The following is a 22,564-nucleotide window of genomic DNA, read 5'->3' on the forward strand; positions in this document are numbered from 1 at the left end:
AAAAAATTTTATTGTTTTAGACAAAGAGGCCACTTTTGGAAAATAATACTTTTTTTTTTTTTAGTTGAATCAGGTGAAGACAGTTAAAATCACATAGGATTTGCATTTTTTAAAAAAGGAAAGCACTAGGATCGTTGGCACTGGAGTAACTATTTACACTGAACAGAGGTTTGGCCTTTTACATAACATCGATACAATGCATTTTCCAAAGTCTGAGAAATAACAAGGTTCTGTCTCGTATGCTTCACAGAGGAGGTTCGGATTTGGGGACAAGTGTCATTAATGAGGGCCATGGAAGTTCGTCAGCTTCAGAGTCACATGCAATCTGATCCTGGACGGTTCTGGCTGCCGGGGCAGCTGGCTACGGAGTTGAAAGCTAATGGGGGTGGGGGGAAGCCTCTGGTCAAGGCCTCTCTCTGCAGGGCCAGCTCTCACAGGTTTTCACCAGGTTGATACTGGGGCTCTGTGGCGGTAAAGTAGTCTTCCAGGAAGCCCTGCAAGTACTCAAAAGTGGGTCGTTCTTCAGGGTCCTTTTTCCAGCAGTGGATCATGAGCTCGTGCAGAGAGATGGGGCAGTCCTGCGGACAGGGCATTCTGTAGCCGCGTTCCACCTGCTCCAGCACCTCCCGGTTGTTCATGCCTGTGAAGACAAGAGCGGTGAGAGCTGGCACCCGGGCTCTGGGCCCTCGCCATGTCCTGAGCTCCCCTTCCTTCTCCTCTGAGCTGGCACGTGGTTAAAACATGAGGAGGGCCCCCACCCCACCCAGGAGTCAAATCCTGCCTTTAATAGGATATCTTACCATGCAGAAATAACAAAGGGATGCAGAACTCATTTACGCAAAACCCCGGACAGTGAATCTCGAAAGCATTATAAGTGAAAGAAGCCAGACACAAAAGGTAGCACACTCTATGATTTCATTTATATAAAATTCTAGAAAAGGCAAAACCCTTTGTGGATAGAAAGCAGATCTGTGGGTGCCAGGGCCCGGGAGGGGGGAATGCCTGCGAAAGGTCAGGGGGAACTCTGGGTGAGGGAGACAGTCTGTGTCAGGAGCCAGCCGCTTTTCCTGTAAAGGGTCAACAATAACATTTTTGGCTTTCTGGGTGGCATATGATCTCTGTCTTCTTTTGCACAATCCTTGGAAATTCAAGCACAAAACAAAACCAGGCCGAGAGCCAGGCTTGGCCCCTGGGCTGTAGTTTACCAACCTCTGTTCTACAGCATGTACTGTTTGTCAAAACTCGTTGAAGTGTATTCTGAAAAATGTAAATTACACTTCAGTTGATCAGACAAAAAAAAAAAATCGTAGCATGAAAGCCTGCTTGCTGCCCCTGGGTAAGGGCATCCGTAAGTTCCACCTGTGAACTTCATAAATTAATTTATCTCATGCCTGAGAACTCTTGGTGGTGCACTATCTGAGACCTGCATCATGCCAGGGTGGCTGGGCACCGTCTGGCGGGTGACCCCATAGTTCCCTGAGGTGTCTCCAGGGCCGGTGTTTACAGATGACCTCAGCAGGGCCATCTAGCATCTCAGACCTTCCTGACCCTCTGTGGGGGGTGGGGGCTGCCAAATGTGGACACACCAGGATACACAGCCACAGCTTCCCGGACTGTACAGGAATGCCACACTCAGAGTGAGGTAAAGGCTCCGATCCATCCCAATTACTGCCAGCCACACCCTCTGGTCCCCCCCCCCTTTTCCATATCATATTCTAAGTCCTTTCCCTGCCAAGACCTTGTATGTTTTGACTACTTCGTGGCCATGAGCCTGTAATCTGGAATCTTCCTCAACCTCTGACCCAGTTAATTTACGAAAGCAGGAATCTGATTTCCAGCCACACAGTAGACTTCTTGCCCTGCCTCTCAGGGCTATCACCAACAGGAGAACAAATGCACAGAGATCCCTTTGATCCTGCAGGAGGGGGCAGCCCACTAGCCAGAACCCTATCAGCTTGGCTAGAGATGCTGGTCCAGAGCCCAACTCTGTCCCCTAGGGAGAGGACACTCATTTGTAGCCAGATCCCTTTGTCCTGTTGTTTCTTTTGGAGCTGGGTGTACAATGGCCCCTTCTGGCTGTCAACCATGGCTCTTTTAGGATGCTTTCTTATTCTCTGCCATTATAATTTCTTTCTGTGTTTTTTTTTTTTTTTTTTTTTTTTACTTTTTTCTTTTCAGTACTGGGGATGAAACCCAGGGGCATTCTACTTCCAAGCTATACCCCCAGCACTATTTTTTTATTCTTTATTTTGAAACAGGGTCTCACTGAGTTGCAAAGGACCTCACTAAAAGCAGCCGAGGCTGTCCACGAATCTAGGTCCTCCTTGTCTCAGCCTCCTGAAAGCTGGGATTACAAGCATGCACCACCACGCCTGGCTTCTGCCATTATAATTTCTTGAGGTGATAAAATCCATATATTATTTCTGCTGTGTTGGAACAGGCCTTCGATATAACTGTATTCACTATAACCTCACTCCCATGTCAGGGCAGCCCCTTGTTTTAGGAAGAGAGGAGCCTGGGGCCTGCTTCACCCAACACTGGCCTGCATACCTCCTTCAGGTGGGTGTTGGAGGGGGAGGCAGCAGCCCTGAAGCTAATTATCTTAAATCCTCCTCCAGCTCCCCAAAGCTGAGGCCTCGGGGCAGGCAGCTGGGAGCCAGGGGAGGTGCCTGGAGCTGTGGGGTGAGAAGCGGGCCTCTGCTTATAGCATGCCTGCCAGACAGGGTCAGGGATGTGGGCCAGCATTTCCTTATCCAGGACTCCAAATCCAACAAGCTCTGAAAACCAGAAACTTTTTGTAACTCACTTGGCAGCAAAACTGATCTCAGCTGGCCATAAAACCTGCCTGATCTGAGGCACTTGACTGTTCTATTTCCTTGTCCGTCCTCGCCTCGGCCTCTCTGAGGGGTTGTATAATGCACGGGCTCTGCGCTGCACCGCTGCCTTTCACATCTGCTCCCAAGGGGTTGGCTGCGAATCCTGGCCTGAGTGGCAGCAGCCTCCCCGTCCCAGGCAGCCCCCGAGTGTCCGAAGCCAGTGTGACCACCTAGCAGCAACCGTGTTCTCCGGAGAGTTTGATTGCTGCATATTGTAGTAAAGTCCTTAGTTTCATAAACCACAGCGCCTGAGCCTGCAGGATCCCTGTCTGAGCCCCTGCCAGGAGCCCACAGCACTGGGAGGAAAGGCAGGCAGAAGGCCTGGAGCTCTGAAGGGGTGACAGGTGACCCTGGAGGCTCTAACCCCCGGAAACGCCTCCCATGGCTTGAATCTGGCACTGTGACTCTCCGTCCAAAATGGCACCACAGAGCTTAATTAATCACTCTCTCATGGCTCTGTGGAGCTTATGCCAGTAAATGTTTCATTTCATTAAAAAACAAACTCCTCAAATGGAAACACACCCCCCTCCTTAACTCTTAATTCAATCTCTGCCAGTGGAAAGTTTAATTGGCCACTTGGGTCAAGCCTATTTTTCCAGTGCTCAGCCCAAGACTAGGACGTAGCAGATGTGGCGACTTGAACGTCAGCGTGTGGCCTGTGCTGAGGCAGCCTGCTCCCTGGGCAGCTGCAGCCAGGCATGGTGGTGTACCTCGGCCTCCCCAGGATGCTGGGTAGCCACGCGGCCCTCCCTCGGTGCGTGTTCCTCGCTCTCCTCCTCCTTTCCTGGCTGCACCTGCCTCTCCCCTCCTCCTCTCCTTTCTCTTCCCATGCCTTCTCCCCAGACCGCCCAAAGCCTGGGAAGCAAATGTAAGCAATTCCCTGCACCGGCCGAGCAGAGATACACCAGTGACAGTGTTGCCAGAAAAGCCAGAGAGGGATGTGGACACCGCCCCTGGCGGACAAATGGAGTGAGACCAGCTCCCTCCCAGCCGCCCACTCGGCTGACCCGCAGGCCCACGCTTTCACCAGGTGCAATAGCTGAGACACGCCCACTCAGCACGGCCCGGGCTGCTCTTTATTTCATGAACAGTAGCTCAATTAAATAGACTGTGTTGATAGTTTAAAACAGTGGTCTTCTCGGCTATAAGAGCTTCATATTTATTTGAAGAATTTCAGCAAAATACATTTTACTCTATATATTACTCTAAAGATGGGCATTTCTCTTCCCTCCTTTCTTTCCTCTCTCCTTCCCTCCCTCCTTTCTTCCTTTCTTTTTCTCTCTCTCTCTCCTTTTTGTGGTACTGGTGAATGAATTCAGAGGTGTTCTACTTTTGAGATACATCTTAAGCTTTTATTTTTACTTTTTTTTTTTGTGGTACTGGGGGTGGAACCCGGGGGCATTCTATTTCTGAACTATACCTCCAGCCCTATTTTTTATTCTTTATTTTGAAACAAGGTCTCACTAAATTGTGGAGGGCCTCACTAAGTAGTTGAGGCTATCTGTGAACCCGAGATCCTCCTGTCTCAGCCTCCCAAGCAGTGGGATTACAAGTGTGTATCACCATGCACGGATTTATTTTCACTTTTTGAAATAGGGTCTCACTAAGTTGCTGCCTTCAGACTTGGGATTTGTCTCAGCTTCCCCAGTACTGGAATTGCAGGCATGTGCCACCACGCCCGACAAAGATGGGGCCGTTTCATTTTCCAAAGGATGATTTCACATTTTTGTTGGAAGGAAAGCAGTTACTTCCTCTCTTTTAGCCCCCATTCCAAAGACACCAGCTTTAACTCATGTCACGGCAAAGGGCAGTGGATGGGAGGGGGACACAAATGACCAGGGGCCTGGGGGCGACCAGGGGAGTCTTGAGGAACAGGGGGATTCTAGAGAGAAAAATCTTTTCACTGTACTTCCAGCTGAGGTAGGGAAGAGCCTGGGAATGTTTTTCTATATCTTTTTTGAATTTTAGTGGAGAAAAGGTCAGTGGAGAAACCGAAGAGACAGAAACATTGAAACACAGTGTCTGGACACATTTTAGGGAAACTATCACCAACAGCTTGGCCTCTTGGCATCGGAGTGAGGGCTGCAGTAGAGACCATTTCAACAGTTGGGACAGTCCCTGCAGCCAGTGTAGGAGTACGGGAGCGCCGTGCTGTAGGTGCCCGGCACTGCTGTTGCAGGTTCCCAGCCTCCTGCTTGGAGGAGAGCACAGAGCACGGAGCGCCTTCCTGGGTTTGTTGCAACCCTCTCCTGGGCCCGCCGATCCACTACGGAGCAGCCTGCCTCCTGCTCTCTCAATGGAGAGCCGGCCATTTCGGAGGGACACTGGAGGAATGTGACTCCACCTACTCAGGTCACAGAGAATCTCTGCAGACAGCTGTTCTGGGGTCTCTCTGCAAGTCCCTTTTTCCTAGATCCCCCAGAGGAGCCTCCTGCCATGTTGGGTTTCAGGCTTTCCAGCATGATCATGGCTTTCGTATCATTTCTGGTCAGCCTGCCCAGAGCACTGAAGCCGAGCTTCTCCAGCCACGTGGACGGCTCGCCTGCTGCCATATGACTATCCCATCCTCTGAATCATTCTGCTGGCTTCCCCTCAACTCTCACTTTTAAATCCTTACTCTGCGGGCTGCCAACAACGTGGGTTCTCCTATGTGTGTGTTCTCTTTTCTTTTTTTTTCCTTCTCTTTTTTATTTATTTATTTTTTAGTACTGAGGATTAAACCCAGGGGCATTCTACCTCTGGGCTAAACCCCTAGCCATGTTTTTATCCTTTATTTTAAAATAAGGTCTCACTAAGCAGGTTAGGCTGGCCGTTAACCTGCAGTCCTGTCTTGGCTGTTTCTTCTCCTTTTAAGTGCCCCTGGTTCTCTTCTTTGAGCTATAGATCCTCCCCTTTTTTCTTTATAGCCTTTCTTTTTCCCTTGGGGATTGAACCCAGAGGCATTCTACTTTCAAGCTATGCCCTCAAGCCCTATTTTTTATTTTTATTTTGTAACAGGGTCTCACTAGGTTGATGAGAGTCTCATGACATGCTGAGGCTGTCCTTGAACCTGCAATCCTCCTGTCTCAGCCTTGCAAGTACTGGAATTACAGGTGTGAGCCCCCCATGCTTGTTCCTTTTTAGATTTTTTTAGGGAAGGAATAAAGATTGCTTTCATTGGCAGAGTGCTGAACTCAATGTCCCTTCTAGACTTCTGATTTTGCATTTCTCGAAGGTTACCTGACTTCCCCTGGTCTCAGTTTTTCCGCTTATCAACAGTACAGCTCAGCATTCTGAAAGCTGTGCTCTCAGCTCTTTGAGAAAACATCTTCTATGAAAGGAGAGTGTGTTTTGCAGCCTCCCATTTGCACGGCTTCCCAGTACAGACCTCAGAGGGGCCATGCCGGCACAATCAGAGGTCTTAACTGTTTTCTATTCATGTTTGCATCTGGATTTGACTACCGGCTGCACGAACCTGGGTTTTTGTGCCGTGTGAATAATTAAATATTTAACAATGGGAATGAAATTCAGGTTGTCAGACATCAAATTTCTTTTGCAAACTGTGCCTTCCCTTCAAAGGAAATGCTACTATAGTGTGTGTGTGTGAGGGCTTCCGTCTGAGGGGCCCCTTGCTCCTTTTCTGCATAAGCCCTACAGAAAGCTTTTTCTGTTTACTCGGCTGTGGAGCACTGCTGCTGGAGCTGAGGGGAAGGAGGGCTGCGGTAATGGTGTTTGCTCAGCATGAGCCTGTACAGTCGCGTGCGCTCATATGATCAGATTAGCATGCTCTAGTCGTCTTAGGGCAACATCCAGGAGGCTTCGAGTTAGGTTTTGGTATAGGATCAAAGAAATAATTTTGGGCACAGAGATGCTGATCATAGCGTGTAGATGAAAATAGAGGACTGGTCTTGAGAAGGCACGATAATTACTCATTTTGTTTCTCTTTGCCCATCTTACCAGATAACCTCAGGGCAGCTATTTTTATTAAGCCCACTGTATTAATCGACACAGAAATGATGGCTGCAGGTACCATAATACATGAAGGTTATTGAAAGATGATAATAAAGTATCATAAAAACTCCTTTGTCCTGGAAAAGGAGAAGAGAAAAAGGGTGGGCTGTCCCTGGAAGGGAGAGAAGCTGCAGAGCTGAGAGAGAAGCAGCGGGGCACAGGCTCGAGGTTCCCCCTGCCCTCTCTCTGGCCACACTGGCCAAGAGAAACTTGTAGGGAAGGTGAGGGCACGACTCTGGGCATTCTGGGAAGGAGTGCCTCTCTGAGGGAACGCAGTGAGCCAAGGGCAAGGCTCTCGGGATGGGGGACTGGCCGGTAGGCAGAGCACCCTGGACGCCGGCTAAGGTTGGAGGTTTCATCCCACTTCCCATTCTCCTCTGGCCCGCCCAGTCCTAACCCCGTCCCACCCGTCCCACCCGTGGGAAATCTACTCTAAGCCGGGCGTGGTGGCGCACGCTTGTAATCCCCGCACTTAGGAGGCTGAGACAGGAGGATCGCATGGGTTTGAAGCCAGCCTCAGCTACTCAGTGAGGCTTTCAGCAACTTAGTGAGATCCTGTTTCAAAAAAAAAAAAAAAGAAAAAAAGGTCTGGGAGTATAGCCTGGAGGTAGAAAGCCTCTGGATTCCACCCCCAGTACCACCAAAAAAAAAAAAAAAAAAAAAAAAAAATCTACTCTAGTCAGCAGGGACACAGGATTACACATCTAAACTTCAGAAGGAGGAGCAGGATGAGATTTGTCATTATTTCAGAAATAATGGTTTCACTAATTTTACCAGGCTACTGGTTTCACTAATTTCCCTTACCTCTTCAAGTTCTTATCAAGTGACTAGATGCACTCAGGAAAAGTCAAGCAGCTGTCACTTGCTGAAAGATTTGAAAGTGCTTCAAACACATGAATAAATGCAGTTTGCTTATAAGAACATTCCTGCTTGGCTGGATTCTGCCAGACACAAAGCAGGTGTTCGGTTGAGGGCCAGGGCACAGAGTGGCCGGGGCATTTTGCCTGAAATGGTGCTGGGACATGGTGTTTGTCAACTGCCCAGAACAACTGTGAGGACAGAGGATCACTCCTGGCTGGGAAAATATCCCGTGGGTGAAGATGATGGAAAAGCTTTAAAAAGCTTTTAAGTAGCCAGGCGTGGTGGCGCACGCTTGTAATCCCCGCGCTTGGGAGGCAGAGACAGGAGGATCGCGCAGGTTCGAAGCCAGCCGCGCATGCGCTGGCTTAGGAGACCCTGTTTCCAAATAAAAATGTAAAAATAGGTCTGGGAGTGTAGTCCGGAGATAGAAGGGCTTCCAGGAACCCCAGTACCACCAAAAAAAAAAAAAAAAAAAAGCTTTGAAGTCTATGAGCCCAATTAAAAAATATTAGTTCCAAAACCTTATAGGATTGTTTCCTGTCATTTCCTCATTTATTAACAGAGAAGCTACTATGGGGCAGATGCTGCGCTGGGCTTTGGGGATACATAAAAGGGGCTCTCTTCTTCTCAAGGAGGGCAGAGTTACTGGGAAATGCAGGCATGTTACAGGGACTTCAACAGAGATGTGCCAGGCGTGATGGCAGTGAGCCGAGGGGCAACAGTTTGGTCTAGAGGTGGGGAAGCTTCATGGAGGTGGTGCTGTCTGGGTCAGCTTTGAAGGATTCTGGGCAGAAGGGAGACACACATGTTCAAGAGAGACCTCTTGGTGTGTTTTGGGAGTGTGAAGGGCAGGGATGGCAAGGGTAAAATCAAGTCAGGTCATGTCGCTCTCCTGCTCAGGCTCCCTCCCTTCTCAGCAGCCGTCCTAACAATGACCCTGGCTGATCTGCTCCAGGAACTTCCTGCTCTTGCAGTTCTTCAGGTCTCTGCATACTTTTTCTTTTGGTGCAGAGGATTGCACCCAGGGTGGCATCCTACCTTCCGAGCTACAGCATTTTTCATGTTTTTTATTTTGAAACAGGGTCTCACTAAGTTGTTGAAGCTGGCTTTGAGCCTGTGACCTGCAGGGTTTATAGTGGCAGCTCTCCCTGTCCTCTGACACCCACCCAGCCGGAGCCTGGCTTCCTGCAGGTCTGCACTCAGCACCTTCCCCAGCCACCTCCTTCCTGCCACGCTGTTCTGATAGCTTCTCGTCCCTCCCCTGTTTTCTCTTCTCTACTCTTATCAGCCCTACATTCAATAGGCTTTGCTTATTTTTCCTTGTTGTTGTCTGTCTCCTTCAAGAAGAAAGTTCATGAGGGCAGGAGTTTCCATGTTGGCTCACTGCTCTACTCCTGGTGCCTGGAACAGTACCTGGCACAGAGTAGGCATTTCATAAATATTTATAGAATGACTGAGGAAAAGACTTATGAAGGGCTATGCAAAAATGAAGGCCTCTGGTGTTTATCCGGAGGGCAGAGGGAAGCCCTGGGCGTTTTTATCCAGGACAGTGAAGTAACCGGGTCTGTGTTTTCTAGGATAACAATTCTGCTGGTGACGGTGATGGAATAGTGGGGGGAGGGAGAGACTGGAGGCAGGAAGTCCCATTAGGAGGTCACTCCCTGAGAGGTGACAGCTTGACAGTGGCAGGGAAGGCAGAGAGGAAAAGAAAGATTTGAGCGAGGTTCTGCAGGTGAAATGACAGGCCAGACCGCATCACCCCGAGCCTATACATCAACCCTGGAGGGCTTTTACATAAGTGCCGTCGTCTCCTATGCAACAATCCATCAGCACAAAACCAGTTCTCATGTTGAGGCAAAGAATAGTTCAAACTCCTGGCTTCCAGGGAACAAGCTAGACTGCGATGTTGAGGAGGCCTCCTGGGGAGGCTGCCAGCAGGGATGGATACAACGGAGCTGTTTTCTGGACCTATGGGCGTCCATCTTTGTTACTCAGAAGCAGCCCTCCTCGCCCTGTGAGGGGCGGCCACAGGGCTTCACCACCTCTTCCTCCATCTCAGAACCATGTTCCAAGACTCCTTTGCTTCAAGGCTCTTGTTCAGTTTGAAATTGTCCTTCTCTCCTTGCTTTTCTTTCCCTTTCTTTCACAAAACATGGTAACTAACCAACCAATCCAATGTTTTACTGGCTGCCAATCCATTTGCCTTTGTTTACACATAACTCACACACTCCATTCTAAGTTTCTTTCTGAACTTTCACGTTGGGCAAAAATACCTGGGAGACTTATAAAACTCACTAAAAATCACTTTGTCCTCCCCCACCTTCAGCCTCACCTATCAGCTAAAGTATCTTTCCTATGTGACAGAAGGCCATTTTCAGGTATGGAAGAACTCAGGAAAAGGTCCCACTATCTACCACTCCTGAAAAAAGAATGAATTAAAAATATATTCTCTCTGAAAAGTTGCCACATCAAAAAGCAGAATGAGGCATGCTTGTAATCCCAGCATTCGGGAGGCTAAGACTGAGACTGGAGGATGGCAGTTTGCGGACAGCCTCAGCTACTTAGTGAGGCCCTCTGCAACTTAGTGAGTCTGTTTCAAAATAAAGAATAAAAAAATAGGGCAGGGGGTATAGCTCGGAGGTCAAATGACCCTGGGTTCCATCCCCACACCTGCCAAAAAACAAACAAACAAAAAGAAGATGAAAGAAAATAGCCAGGCATGGTGGTGCAGACTTGTAATCCCAGCATTTGGGAGGCTGAGCTGACAGGAGGATCGCAGTTCACGACCAGCCTTGGCTACTTAGTGAGGTCCTCTGCAACTCAGTGAGACTCTGTTTCAAAATAAAAAATAAAAAATAGAGCTAGAAGCCAGGCATGGTGGCTCACGCTTGTAATCCCAGCATTCAGGAGGCTGAGACCTGGGGATTGCGGTTCACGAACAGCCTCAGCTACTTAGTGAGGCCCTCTGCAACTCAGTGAGACCTGGTTTCAAAATAAAGAAAAAAAAAATAAGGCAGGGGAGTGTAGCTCAGAGGTCAAATGCCCCTGGGTTCCATCCCCAGACCTGCAAAAAAAAAAAAAAAAAAAAAAAAAAAAAGCAGCAGAATGGGTGAATGGGTGGCGGTTGTGGTGGCGCATGCTTGTAATCCCAGCACCCAACATTTGGGAGGCTGAAACCGGAGGATCGTAGTTCGCAGACAGCCTCAGCTACTTAGCGAGGCCCATCACAACTCAGCTGGATTGAGACCCTGTTTCAAAAAATAAAAAAAAGACTAAAAAGTATGGCTGGGTGTGTAGCCTGGAGTTACAATGCTCCTGGGTTCCATTCCTCGTACTGCAAAAAGGAAAAAAAAAAAAAAAAGCAGAATGGAAGCTGCTGATGGACAGGGACTGGGAGTCTGTCCTGGGGTACCACCAACAGCCACCCAGACTCAACTCAGAAGAGCTGAAGAGGGATCCCTCAGCACACCCCACTGACTTGGCCCATCAACGACCTGCAGGAACGTGGAGGAAGGTCCTTCCTTTCACTGCGACAATCAAGATGAGGCTTAATGAAACTGTTTGTTCCTTGGAACTATTATCCTTCATTAAGATCATAATCCTATAATTGCAGGTCCTCTGCAGAAGCTTCTCCCTCAAGAAGAGTTTTCTGTCACCATCGGAAGTCCAATTAAATATGATCAGAGCTAAGTTACAAAATAAAACTAAGAAGCACACATAGCTTGAAGAACAGGCCTGGGGACACCTTTTTGCAGTTCTCGGTGGTGAGGAGTAATTCATGTCACCTGTGTCCCCAAACACAGCTCCCTGGCCCCAACCAGCTGGGTCTCAATGCCTCCCTGTGGCAGCAAACCAGGCCCCTCACAACTGGGTGCACCTCCAGCTACCTTCCTCGCAGGGCCTCTTCTCCTCAGGCTCTTCCCATGGCTCCTGAACTGGCCCTGCCCTCCCAGGCCCTGGCGCCTTCCCATGTGCCAGGTTTTGGGAACTTCCTGCTCTTTCGATGCGGAGGAAACCCTGCTCACCTTCCAAGGTCTGGTTCCCCTGCCTTCACAAACCCCCCCTCCCCACCGCCCCTGCAGAATCAGGGGTGGTTATCAAAGCCCACGGAGAGCAGCAGTTGCTCGGAGATAGATCGATGCAGAAGACGCTGGGGTTAGTTCTAATCCTCCAAGTCCTCTGCCGCCCTCACACGTTCTCACTTGAAGGGCCCTCTTGGCTCCTGTTGTATGGGGGCGCCTAAAGCAGGGGCCCCGGCCTCATCATGAGGAGTAAGGTTTGGGGCACACAGTGGATAAGCTCAGGGAATCCATACCCTGGAGAGGCCTTCCCCCTCATCACAAATAAGTCAGGAGAAGGACCGATTTCTCTGGACTTCTTCCTGGCTCTCTGTGGCTGTGAGCTCCGGGAGTGCAGGGCTCCCTTTGTTCACTTTCTCAGTTCTCCCTCCAGCCCCTAGAACAGCGCCTGGCCTGAGGCGGGCACCAGTGAGTGTGGGCTGCCTGTGAATGTCTTCTTTGTACTTTCCCAGGTAGAACAAATGCCTGGCACAGTTCATACTGGCAGGAGAGATGCTGAGATGCTGAATGGACAGCCCTCGTCTAAGTTGTAAAACGAGGCCATTTTCATTCTGCTAAAACCCAGCCTGACAAAAGCGTCCCTCAGAAACACACCTGCCTGTCTTCTCTGGGGCCCCCACCCCCAACCCTTTGTCTTGGCTTCTGTGTGTGACCCTGAGAAACAAAAAGCAGCTTTGTATTCCTGGAAGGAAAGGCTTCACAGAAAACGCACAACAACATTAACCTTTTCCCCTGATTGCATTTAACACGCTGGGTGACTATAAACCTGGGGGGATCGGGGAAGAAATCAGTTCAAAATGCAGACAATGAAAAAAAAAAAGAGGTGCCTTCACATCTTCAAAATCCCGAGACCGGCACATTTTCCCCCTTGAGAAGCAATTCAAAAGCACCCATGCTGTGCTCCAGCCCCCTCGGGCGGCCCTTTCTTCTGAGCTGGTTGGCTATTCCCAGAGAGTATGCCCACTTGTGCATGCCTAGAGCAGCGGCTGCTGCATCAATAAAACCAACTCACACCAGTTTCTCCTAGCGCCCAAGGCCGGCACGTCAGAGGCAGGGATTTTGTCAATCCTGCCTCGGTGCCAACCTGGCTCTCCTTGGGGTCTCCAGGCTATAACAGTCCAGAAAGACATCCTCTTTATGTGCATTTCTCTGTGTTCTCTGAGGATGACCAGAAACAATCGTACAAAATGAACAAAGGGATTACGAATTAATCGCCTCTCTCTGGCTCCTCTGACTGCAAAGATATGATTACAAACCCAGGATTTGCAAGAGACTCGCATTCCTCATTAATCTCCACTATCGTTTCTATCACTGCGTGGCATTTTTTTTTTCTTAAGCTTCCTTTTTAGGCAGGGAATGAGGGAGAGTTATGTTCTTTCTTTGCTCAGCAATAACTGAAAAATATGTCCTTAACATTTCAAAAAGCAGATCGTCCCTGTGCTATAACCACTAAAGCGTGGAGGTGAAATGGCACAAGTGTCCTTTATGTCTCCATCTGTCTAAATTAATGAATTTAAACATGGATAACCTCGACCTATGGTTCCTTTGGAGAGTGTGAATCTGATAACTCGGAAAAATTCCTGGGCCTAAGAATCTCCAGTTCCTTTACACGACAGTTGCTTTTGTATAGTGTATTTTAACTGCACAGCAACAGGCAGTGAGTGAGTGTCTCTAAACTGCCTTCCATGAGCCTCTGCTCTCTGGCCATCTGGAGCCGGGACCTGCAGAGAGAACAGGTCCTGGCTTCTCCCTGCCAGGTTTGCTCCATGGGTCAGTGCTATGGTGTGATCAAAAAGCAGCAGGGGCTTTTCTCCTTCTCTTTCCCAGACATGTCTGCAAACTCCATTTGGGCGAAGGCTCTGTGGTGACATTTTTGCTCTGGGAGCTGCAAACACGCGCTCCCACTGAGAGAGGAGAGATTCCATAAACTGGGGAGACTGAAGCATTCATACTGGCTGCTAATTACATTACTCCTGGCATGCAGGTCATGGTGGCTTCTTGTCTGCATGCTCTGATAGCTCCCAATTCTGCTTTTCTCTGCCTAAATACCTGTTCATATTCTTCAAACTCCTGTTTGGCAGAAAATGGAGCACAGGGTTTAGAAAGACCACATGTGTATGTGTGTGTGTGTGTGTGTGTGTGTGTGTGTGTGTGTCCCCAAATGGTGTCAAAGGAGAATTCCTCAGAGGCCCGTTCCCAAGGATTCTGTTCTTACCTGGGTATGGCACTCTTCCTTTGGTGACCAGCTCTGTGAGTAAGATTCCAAAAGACCACACGTCAGACTTGATTGTGAACCTCCCGTACAGGGCTGCTTCGGGGGCCGTCCACTTAATGGGGAACTTTGCACCTGCAGAATAAAGACCTGGTTATTCATCAGGAAGAAAGCCCACACTTGCTGCAGCGAGGGAAGGAAAATCTACTTTCAAGGAGTAGGTGGATAGGACAGGAAGGAGGTGAAACTGGAAAGGTTTGGGATTGAGATGTATGGTCTGTACCTGGCTCCGTGACCGTAAGCATGTCAGTCTAATTTTCATTTTTCCATCAAAGGGCTAGACTTCAAAGTTCCTTAATATCTCAATAACAGGTTGGTGGGGATGAAGTGTATGTGTGTGTGTGTGGGGGGGGTGGACTGACTTCTTGAATTTGAACCTATGACCACACACTGTAGCAGGTTGGGTCTGGAGTAGGCTTCTTGACTTGTGATTTAGGAAACTGATTTATATAGTTTTTGGTGTTTTGAAGTAATGCTGTTTTAATAAATAAAGCAGGATTCGATTTTTGTGCTGCTCTCATGAATCCTCAAGTATGCCTGCTGATAGTTTGGTTTTATGAGGTGCACAAAAACCATCAAACGCCATGCTTCTCCCAGGGTGGAGACAATTGGATGCAGCCCATATGTTATGTTGAAATGGGCTGTATTTCCCCAAGGCCTCCCACACCCACAACAGAGGAGTGATTTTGCTCCTGGCTGTTTCCTCCCTGTACTTTCTTCCTTCCACCCTTTCTCCTGTAGTCACCAACTTTACTCATAGAGCAATTTTTTCTTCTGCACTATACCATCCTTTTCTTACCTCCCTTTTTCTATCAGCCAGAGAGGGCACGATTTAGAATTTTTTTCCTTTCCTTTTCTTTCTTTTTTTTTTGTGCTGGGAATTAAACCCAGGGGTGTTCTACCTTTAAGCTACAACCCCAGTCCTATTTTATTTTTTATCTGAAACAGGGCCTAAGTTGAGGAGGTTGACCTCAAACCTGTGATCCTCCTGTCTTAGACTCCCAACTACTGGGATTATAAACATATGCCACCACGACTGGCCCAAGATTTGTTTTTTAAAGAGAAGTTTTACTCAATGATTTAGGAATCTCTGATTTCTCAAGACCAGGGAGCAAATGCATGCTGATGTCAGTAGATTCATGTCTTTCACATTTCTCTGTTAAAAGAATCCTTTCCCCATACCCAATGGAAGGCTGGGGTACAGTGCTAGATGTGGTGCAGGGAGTTAAAATGGACTCAGCATCTGGGGTTCTCACACATTATAAAACATCTGAGCAATTACAGAGCAGTTCCAGATATTTCATTGAACAAACTATAAGAAAAACACAGGAACCAGTTATGGTGATGCTTGTATTCCCATACTTGGGAGGCCTGATACAGGAGGACCACAGGTTCGAAGTCAGCTTAGCAACTGAGGGAGACCCTATTTTTTAAAGGATTAAGGTGTAGCTTGGAGGTAGAAGCTTATGGGTTCCATCCCCAGTGGCCCCCTCAAAAAAAGAAAAAAAGACCCCAGGAAATTGTTATTACTTATATAAGCACAACTATATGTCTAAAGTATGTTAATTATGCTAAAAAGCTCTTAAAAATCATAAAAGGCTGATGAAATCAGAAATTTTCATAGCATCTTCCGTGAAAAGTCACTATGCACAAAAGTGGCAAATGATTAAAATCTTTAAATTAGCAGGGTTTTAATATCCAGGCATATGATAAATTACAGCAATTATATTTTTGTTTTAAATACAGTACATGATAACAACTTTAGCAAATCTACTCTGGCATTTTCTGGCAATATAATTTTCCTCTCCATCTCTTCTATACCAGTGTGAAATGAAATATATTAAAAAAACTTACTATTTCATTATGTGGCATCTTACATTAACACTAGAGCAGAAAAGTTATTCTGTAGCTCTCTTCTGCTTTTGTGCACTGTTACTGTTAATTAGCTCTATTTCTCAAGCATAATGATGTCTTCCCTTAAGTGGCGATGAGCCCACCAGGTCCTGGTGTCCTCTCTACTGTTTCTCTCCGGGCATCCTCCTCACGCTTCCTGTCCTTGAGTTTTCTGTTCACGCAGCTGTGGACTCTGAGCTACTGGGATTAATGCAATAGATTTTCTTCAGCCTTGAGAGCAGACTTTGCCCTGGACCAAACCTCAGCTGGAGTTTGCTTACTTCAGAAAATTAAAGGTGTATTCAGTTCATCACCATTTAAACCATCTCTCAAGCCAAATGCTCGGAAATCTCTGAAGCATATGGGACAGTTTTTCTCTACTGCATAAACAAATTCTATAGATAAAATGACAGGCAAAAGGAGTCTTTACTTCTTTGACTCATGCAACATGGATGAAGTGGTGTGGACTGCTGAAAGCAAACTATGTAAAATTTGGATAGAGTTATTTGGGATTATATGAGAGAAGATTTCATAATTTTAAGTAAAAAAAAAAAGCCAATATACCAAACAGTCACATTGGCCCGCTTTATTATTTGCTCATTTTATTTTATTTTTTGGTACTGAGGATTGAACCCAGGAATGTTTAGCTCAGATGTTATATCCAGAGATGTTATACCCACAGCTCTTTTAATTTTATTTTATATTTTGTTTTGAAACAGGGTCTTGCTAGGTTGCTAAGGGTCTCACTAAATTGCTGTGGCTGTCCTTGAACCCATGATCCTTCTGTCTCAGTCTCCAAAGTACTGGAATCACAGGCCTGCACCATGATGCCTGGCTATTCAGTTTGCACAGTGTAAAACTCTAGTCTTTGAGAACAATGTCACTAAAATTGCCCAGTATATGACCAATACAATCCCATAGGTGGCCCTGCTGAGGGCTGTAAACAGGTACTTTCCTTGGATGAAGTTAGGAAAGCTCAGATAATTGAAAGAAAATCACAAATATTAATTTTGCCTTTGCTTGAAAATAAAGGTCTGCTCTGAGTTTTCTTTTTTTTTTTTTTTTCACAGATGCTGTGGCAGGCATACAGTCAGGATCAAAGTTGTCTTCTAAGCAGTATGGAGAAAGGGTCAGGAGAATTACACTACAATTAATTAGGTATTGTTATATAAGAAGCAGATTCACTCTTCTTTGAAATTCTTCTGTTTGGGAGCAGAATTCAGAGGCCAACACAGATTTCTCTCCTTTGTATCTTATTTGAAGAAAAGCCATGAACTCTGCAGGTAATGATCATCCATGCCATGTCATGGATATTGTGAGCCTTGGAGGACACTGCCACACCCTGTGTACTTGCTGAATGTTTACACAAATTATTTTTTAAAAGGAAGTATGTGCAGTCTGCATTTCATTTCTTACTGAATTATTTGAGCAGTTTAAGACTCTTTTAAGCCAATACATAATATGCACGCATGGACTGGGAAGCATCCTTTCCACTACATACCACAGTGTTTTCCATGTGGTCCTTCCAAATTCTCCCACAGGCCCCTGGTCAGCACATTGCTGAAACCTTAATTTGGTGATGTCAGTGGGGCCCAGACCCTACACCCCAACAGAGCATCTTTGTATTTTGTCCTTTAACCCCTGAAACAGCATATAGGGCCGAACCACTTCCTGTGGTGAGTAAATATCAGTGTACCAGATAATTCCTCCTCCTCCTCCTCCTCCTCCTCCTCCTCCTCCTCCTCCTCCTCCTCCTCCTCCTCCCCCTCCTCCTCCTCCTCCTCTTCCTCCTCCTCCTCTTCCTTCTTTTGGTGCTACCAGGGATTGAACCCAGAGGCATTCTACTTCTGAGTTAAATCCCCAGCCTGATTTTACTTTTTATTTGGAAACAGTCTAAGTTGCAGAGAGCCTCCCTAAGTTGTCAAGGCTGGCTTTGAACCTATGATCCTCCTGTCTCAGCCTTCTAAGTACTGGGATTACAAGTGTGTGCCACCATGCTTGGCTCAGATAATTTCTTTTCTTTTCTTTATTTATTTTTTGGTGGTACTGGGGTTCCCAGAAACTCTTCTACCTCCGGGGCTACACTCCCAGACCTATTTTATACTTTTTTTTTTTTTAAATTTGGAAACAGGGCCTCTTAAGCCAGCACAGCTGGCTTTGAACCTGTGTGATTCTCCTTTCTCCGCCTCCCAAAAGTGGGGATTGCAAGTGTGTGCCACCATGCTCAGCTCAGATACTTTCTTATATTTGCCAATCCTGTTTCTCTAAATTCTGTTGAGATATGAAATGAGTGATCATAAGCTCTGTGAAACAACATGTGCAGATCTTATTTACTCCTGTTGCGTCAATGACTGTCTTGACTCCCGTGACACTGGTGTGTGTATCACCGGTGGGAACTGTCTCCCTTGATTCGTACAACCACCTTCCTCCTCAACATCTCCATGGGAATGTCTCAAAAGGTTCTTCAAACATCGAAGACTTGTCCTCCCTGTGATGTGGATTTCTTTTCAACCTCTTCTGCTTTTGTAAACCACCCAGCGACAACACCGGAATCCCAAGGCTCAACCTATCTGCCAGCTACCTCTGTCTTCATCGCAGAGTACTGGGACAGCAGCACATGCCGGCCCTCGGGAGCTCAGCAAGCCTTCCCTGAAGGGCCCTTGGCCTCTCCTGCTTTGTCACTCTCCAGGCTGATGATGTCATTACATCCTATGTCACACTCTCTACTCTTCACTCAGGTCACCCCCATGCTGGTCCTTACTCATCACATCTAAGCCTCATCCAGCACTTGCCTGATTCATGTAGTAGCCGTCCAATTGGAACCATGGTATGATTAGATTCCCGCCTACTTCTCCACCTTCCTCCTGCTCCCTCTTTACCAGCCCCCACCTCTCCACTGGCCTTCTTTGACTATTTGACTACTTTTATTTTTTTTTTTTTCGATACTGGGAAATAATAAGCTCTTTATTTTGAAACAGGGTCTCATTGAGTTGCAAAGAGCCTCAGTGAGTAGATGAGACTGTCTGCGAACCCAGATCCTCTTGTCTCAGCTTCCCAAATGCTGGGATTACAAGCCTACACCACCATGCCCAGCTCTTTGACTACTTTGCAAATGCCAAACTCCACCAGATTTGGGTGTAGGTCAGGCTCTATCCTTTGTCAGTAGTCCCCACCCCACTGCCACCCTGTGGCTGACTCCTGCCTCTCCTTTGCTTTGGGCTTAAGTGTTCCTTGTATAGAGAACCTCTGCTGCATCATTATAACTTCTTAGCTCTATGCTGCCAAAGCAACTTGCTGTTTGTAGCTGTTATTACTTTTTGTTTGTTTTGAAGTACAGGGGATTGAAACCAGGGCCTTGCACCTGCTAGGCAAGCACTCTACCACTCAGCTATACTCCTTTTTATTTTGAGACAGAGTCTTGCTAAGTTGCTGAGGCTAGCCTGAAACTCGAGGTCCTCCTGAGCAGCTGGGATTATGGGTGTGTGCTACCACGCCTGGCTGTAGCCATTACTACTGAAGTGTCACGAATTGTCTGAAGTGTGCCTCTGTTAATAAGTACTGTCCTTGGGGGCTAGAGTTTGTCCTTTTGGCTGACCACAGTGTCCCTGTTTCTGAGTCCAGTGCCTAGTGCATGGAGGACAATTGATAACTGGGTTCTGAATGAACAGACAGCTGACCAGCCTTCCCTTCCTGGCTGAACAGCCACAGCTCCTCCCAGGGCTTATTATCAGTCCCCTGCTCTCTGGTGAGTCCTCTCCTGGGCCTTGGTGACAGCAAAAAAGTCACTGTCACCATCTGGATGCCCTTTTCAGGGTATAACAACTGCCAGCCACAATAGGAAAGCCTCTGCCACACACTAATGAAACTTTAACATACCTGGAGCCCCTGCTTTTCTAGTGCCACATGCGGGCAGCTCAGACCTCCTTGGGGTCCGAGTCTGTCTGCGAGATGCTGTGGTAGCCACAGACTTTGCTTTGAGAGGAGTATGGGGCCCAGTTCGTGGGGCTGCAGCAGAAAGAAAAGGTGGCATGGAGCCTGACAAGACAAAGTGAAAAATCCCTTTCTCAATAGGCTGGTGTGAAAGCACTTCAACTGCAGGACCCTGGTCTTTCCCATTTGAAAATATGATTAACAATCATCCATGTTTTGAGACAAAGGAGTGGGTTGGTGGTTTAATCAGTTATCAAAGTTGGTCCACCAAAACACCAATAAACCCTCACTACTGGAGGGCTGGTTTGCTCTCTCTTTTTTCCTACATAAATCCTTCTGGACTTTACCCCACATACTCAGTACTATGCTTGGTTCACAAAGGCAAGCACAACCTCTGGCTCTCATAGAGCTTGCAGCTCGGCCTGGAAAGTAAATAGAAATAAAGGAATGGGGCGGGGATGTAGCTCAGTGGTAGAGCACTTGTCTAGCATGCATAAGGCCCTGGGTTTGATCCCTAGCATCACACACACACACACACACACACACACCATAATGAACCACGATGCAGTGCTATAAAAATAACTAAATAGGGCCCAAGATTCTGGGGGTTCTTCAAGCCTCACTAAGGATCCTGCCTTTCACCCATGTGCAGTGCTGCTGGGGCTCGTGAGCTGAAGTGCACGGGCTCTCACCTCGTTCTTTCTCCTTGTCTTTAAGACATGGAAGACAGCACATCTTGAGAACCATTTGTGACAGGACAGAATGTAAAATGTATTTTGACTTTTCAAAATTCCTGAAAAGCCATCTTGACATTTCAAGGCCCCTGGGTGTCTGTAAGCAATTAGCAACTGGGTAGATTACACTTTCTCTGTCACTTTTCTTGTCATGTTTGTTTAACTAGTAGCTCTTATCACATTGGTGCTATTCTAGCACACTGCTCACACTTGAATAATACCATTAATCTCAGGACAAAGGGGTAAAACTTAGCATGGCATACTCCCAACACTCTGGGAAGCACCGACATTTCTATGAGAAATGAATTTGTTCTCTTTCTGAGTTTATTCTTTCCTGATGCTCTTCCTTTCTTTCCAAGCATTTCTTTTGTTTCAACTGTCTGCTCTTCTTCATTCTCCCACTCTAATTACAAGTGCTCTGAGGCCTCTGTGTTCCAGCTCTCCATGTATCCCCGGGGATACGCCACCTAGTGCCTAACCCTGCCCCGTCTGAGTGAAGAGGACTGGACACACGCTCCAGGTGTCTCTCATCTAAAGTTTTCTTTCCTTATTAATAAATATCTAGGGGAAAATTCTTTTGGGTGTCCTACCTTCTCTCAAATGTGGCAAACGCAAAGGTACATTTAATTTTCCACCATATAATTTTACTATGTGTAAGGGTGTACAAGAGATTCTTGTACTAGGTGGAAAATTCCACCAACTTCCTTCCTTCCTTCTTTTTTCTTTCCTTCTTTTTGGTGATGGAGATTGAAGCAAGGGTCATTGACTTCTGAACTACACCCCCAGGCATTTTTATTTTGAAACAGGGTCTCACTAAGTTCCTGAGGCTGAGGTCCTTGTGTCTCAGCCTCCCAAGTACTGGGATTATAGGCGTGCACCCCTGTGCCTGGCTCCCACTGTTCCCATTCTAGGAGTCAGATCGCCATTCTGCCAGGCTTTAAGGTCAAAAACCTAAAAGGCAGCTGAGACTTCTCTCTGTCCCCAAACTCCCAGCTTTAATCCCTCACCAACCTATCTTGCTTCTTTCTTTGACATTCCTCCCCTTTCCCGTTTGAGCTCACTCCAAAACCCAATTTGGGTGATCACCTCTGTTAAGTCTTCCTGCCACTGTACCCGTCATTAGCCCGTTGTCCTTCTGATTAGTCACTTTAAGCCACAGCTTCATGTCCCTTCCTCCCCAACCATACGGTGGAGTTCCTATTGCTTTTAGCCCAAATCCCCCTTTTGGTTTCCAAGGAGTCACCTTTCTATTCAACTTTGGTTCTTCCTACTCCAAACATACGGTTAATCTAACTTAGTGCTGTCCTGGGACCCACCCCCTGCAGCTGGCACGATCGCATGTGCTTCTTCTACATGAGATGCCACCTTTCCCTTCCATCTGCTGGGCTAAGGCCTGCTCGGCCCAGGCCCTCCCTCCTTCATGAAGTCCTCTATGGCTATTGCAGCCTTCGCTGGTCTCTCTAGTACACTCAGAATTGATGCTTGGTCTGTCAGCTTTTCATCTCTGTGGCCAAAACACCTGACACAGACAGTTCTGAAGAGGAAAGGCTTATTTCAGCTCAAGGTTTCAGTTCTTAGTCTCCATCGCTGTGGATCTGAGGGAGGCAGGATGCCATGACAAAAGGGTATGGGATGGAGGGGGGGGGGAGCTTCTCAGCTAGGAAGCAGAGGGAGAAGGCAAGGAAGGGTGCAGGATGAGGACACCCTGCTGGCATGCCCCTCATGGCTTCCTTCCTCTACCTAGGCCCCACGGCCTATAGTTCCCATAATTTCCCAATGATGCTGTCCAGTGCCTCCCAGACAAATAAATCTACATTGAGGTCAGAGCTCGTGATCCAGTCACCTTCCCTAAGGCCCGACCCTGGACACTGCTGCACTGGGACCAACCTATGAGCCTTGGGGGACATGCCAGATCCAAGCTGTAACAGT

General features: G+C 47.3%; 1 protein-coding gene across 1 annotated transcript in view; it reads right to left on the bottom strand.

The window, feature by feature from the left end:
* Positions 1–431: 431 nt before the first annotated feature.
* Positions 432–22,564, bottom strand: part of FYN (FYN proto-oncogene, Src family tyrosine kinase) — a gene marked incomplete at its 3' end in the record, with an annotated part of 135,176 nt that continues 113,043 nt past the window's right edge. Inside the window, exons 11-12 of the mRNA XM_080699813.1 lie at positions 14,022–14,153; positions 432–640 (exon numbers count right to left, since the gene is read on the bottom strand). Of these exons, the coding sequence (XP_080555939.1) occupies positions 432–640; positions 14,022–14,153 (341 nt within the window). The remainder of the gene's footprint in view (positions 641–14,021; positions 14,154–22,564) is intronic.

The sequence above is a fragment of the Muscardinus avellanarius genome (genome assembly GCF_963383645.1).
Source record: "Muscardinus avellanarius genome assembly, chromosome: 8".
NCBI classification, from domain to species: domain Eukaryota; kingdom Metazoa; phylum Chordata; class Mammalia; order Rodentia; family Gliridae; genus Muscardinus; species Muscardinus avellanarius.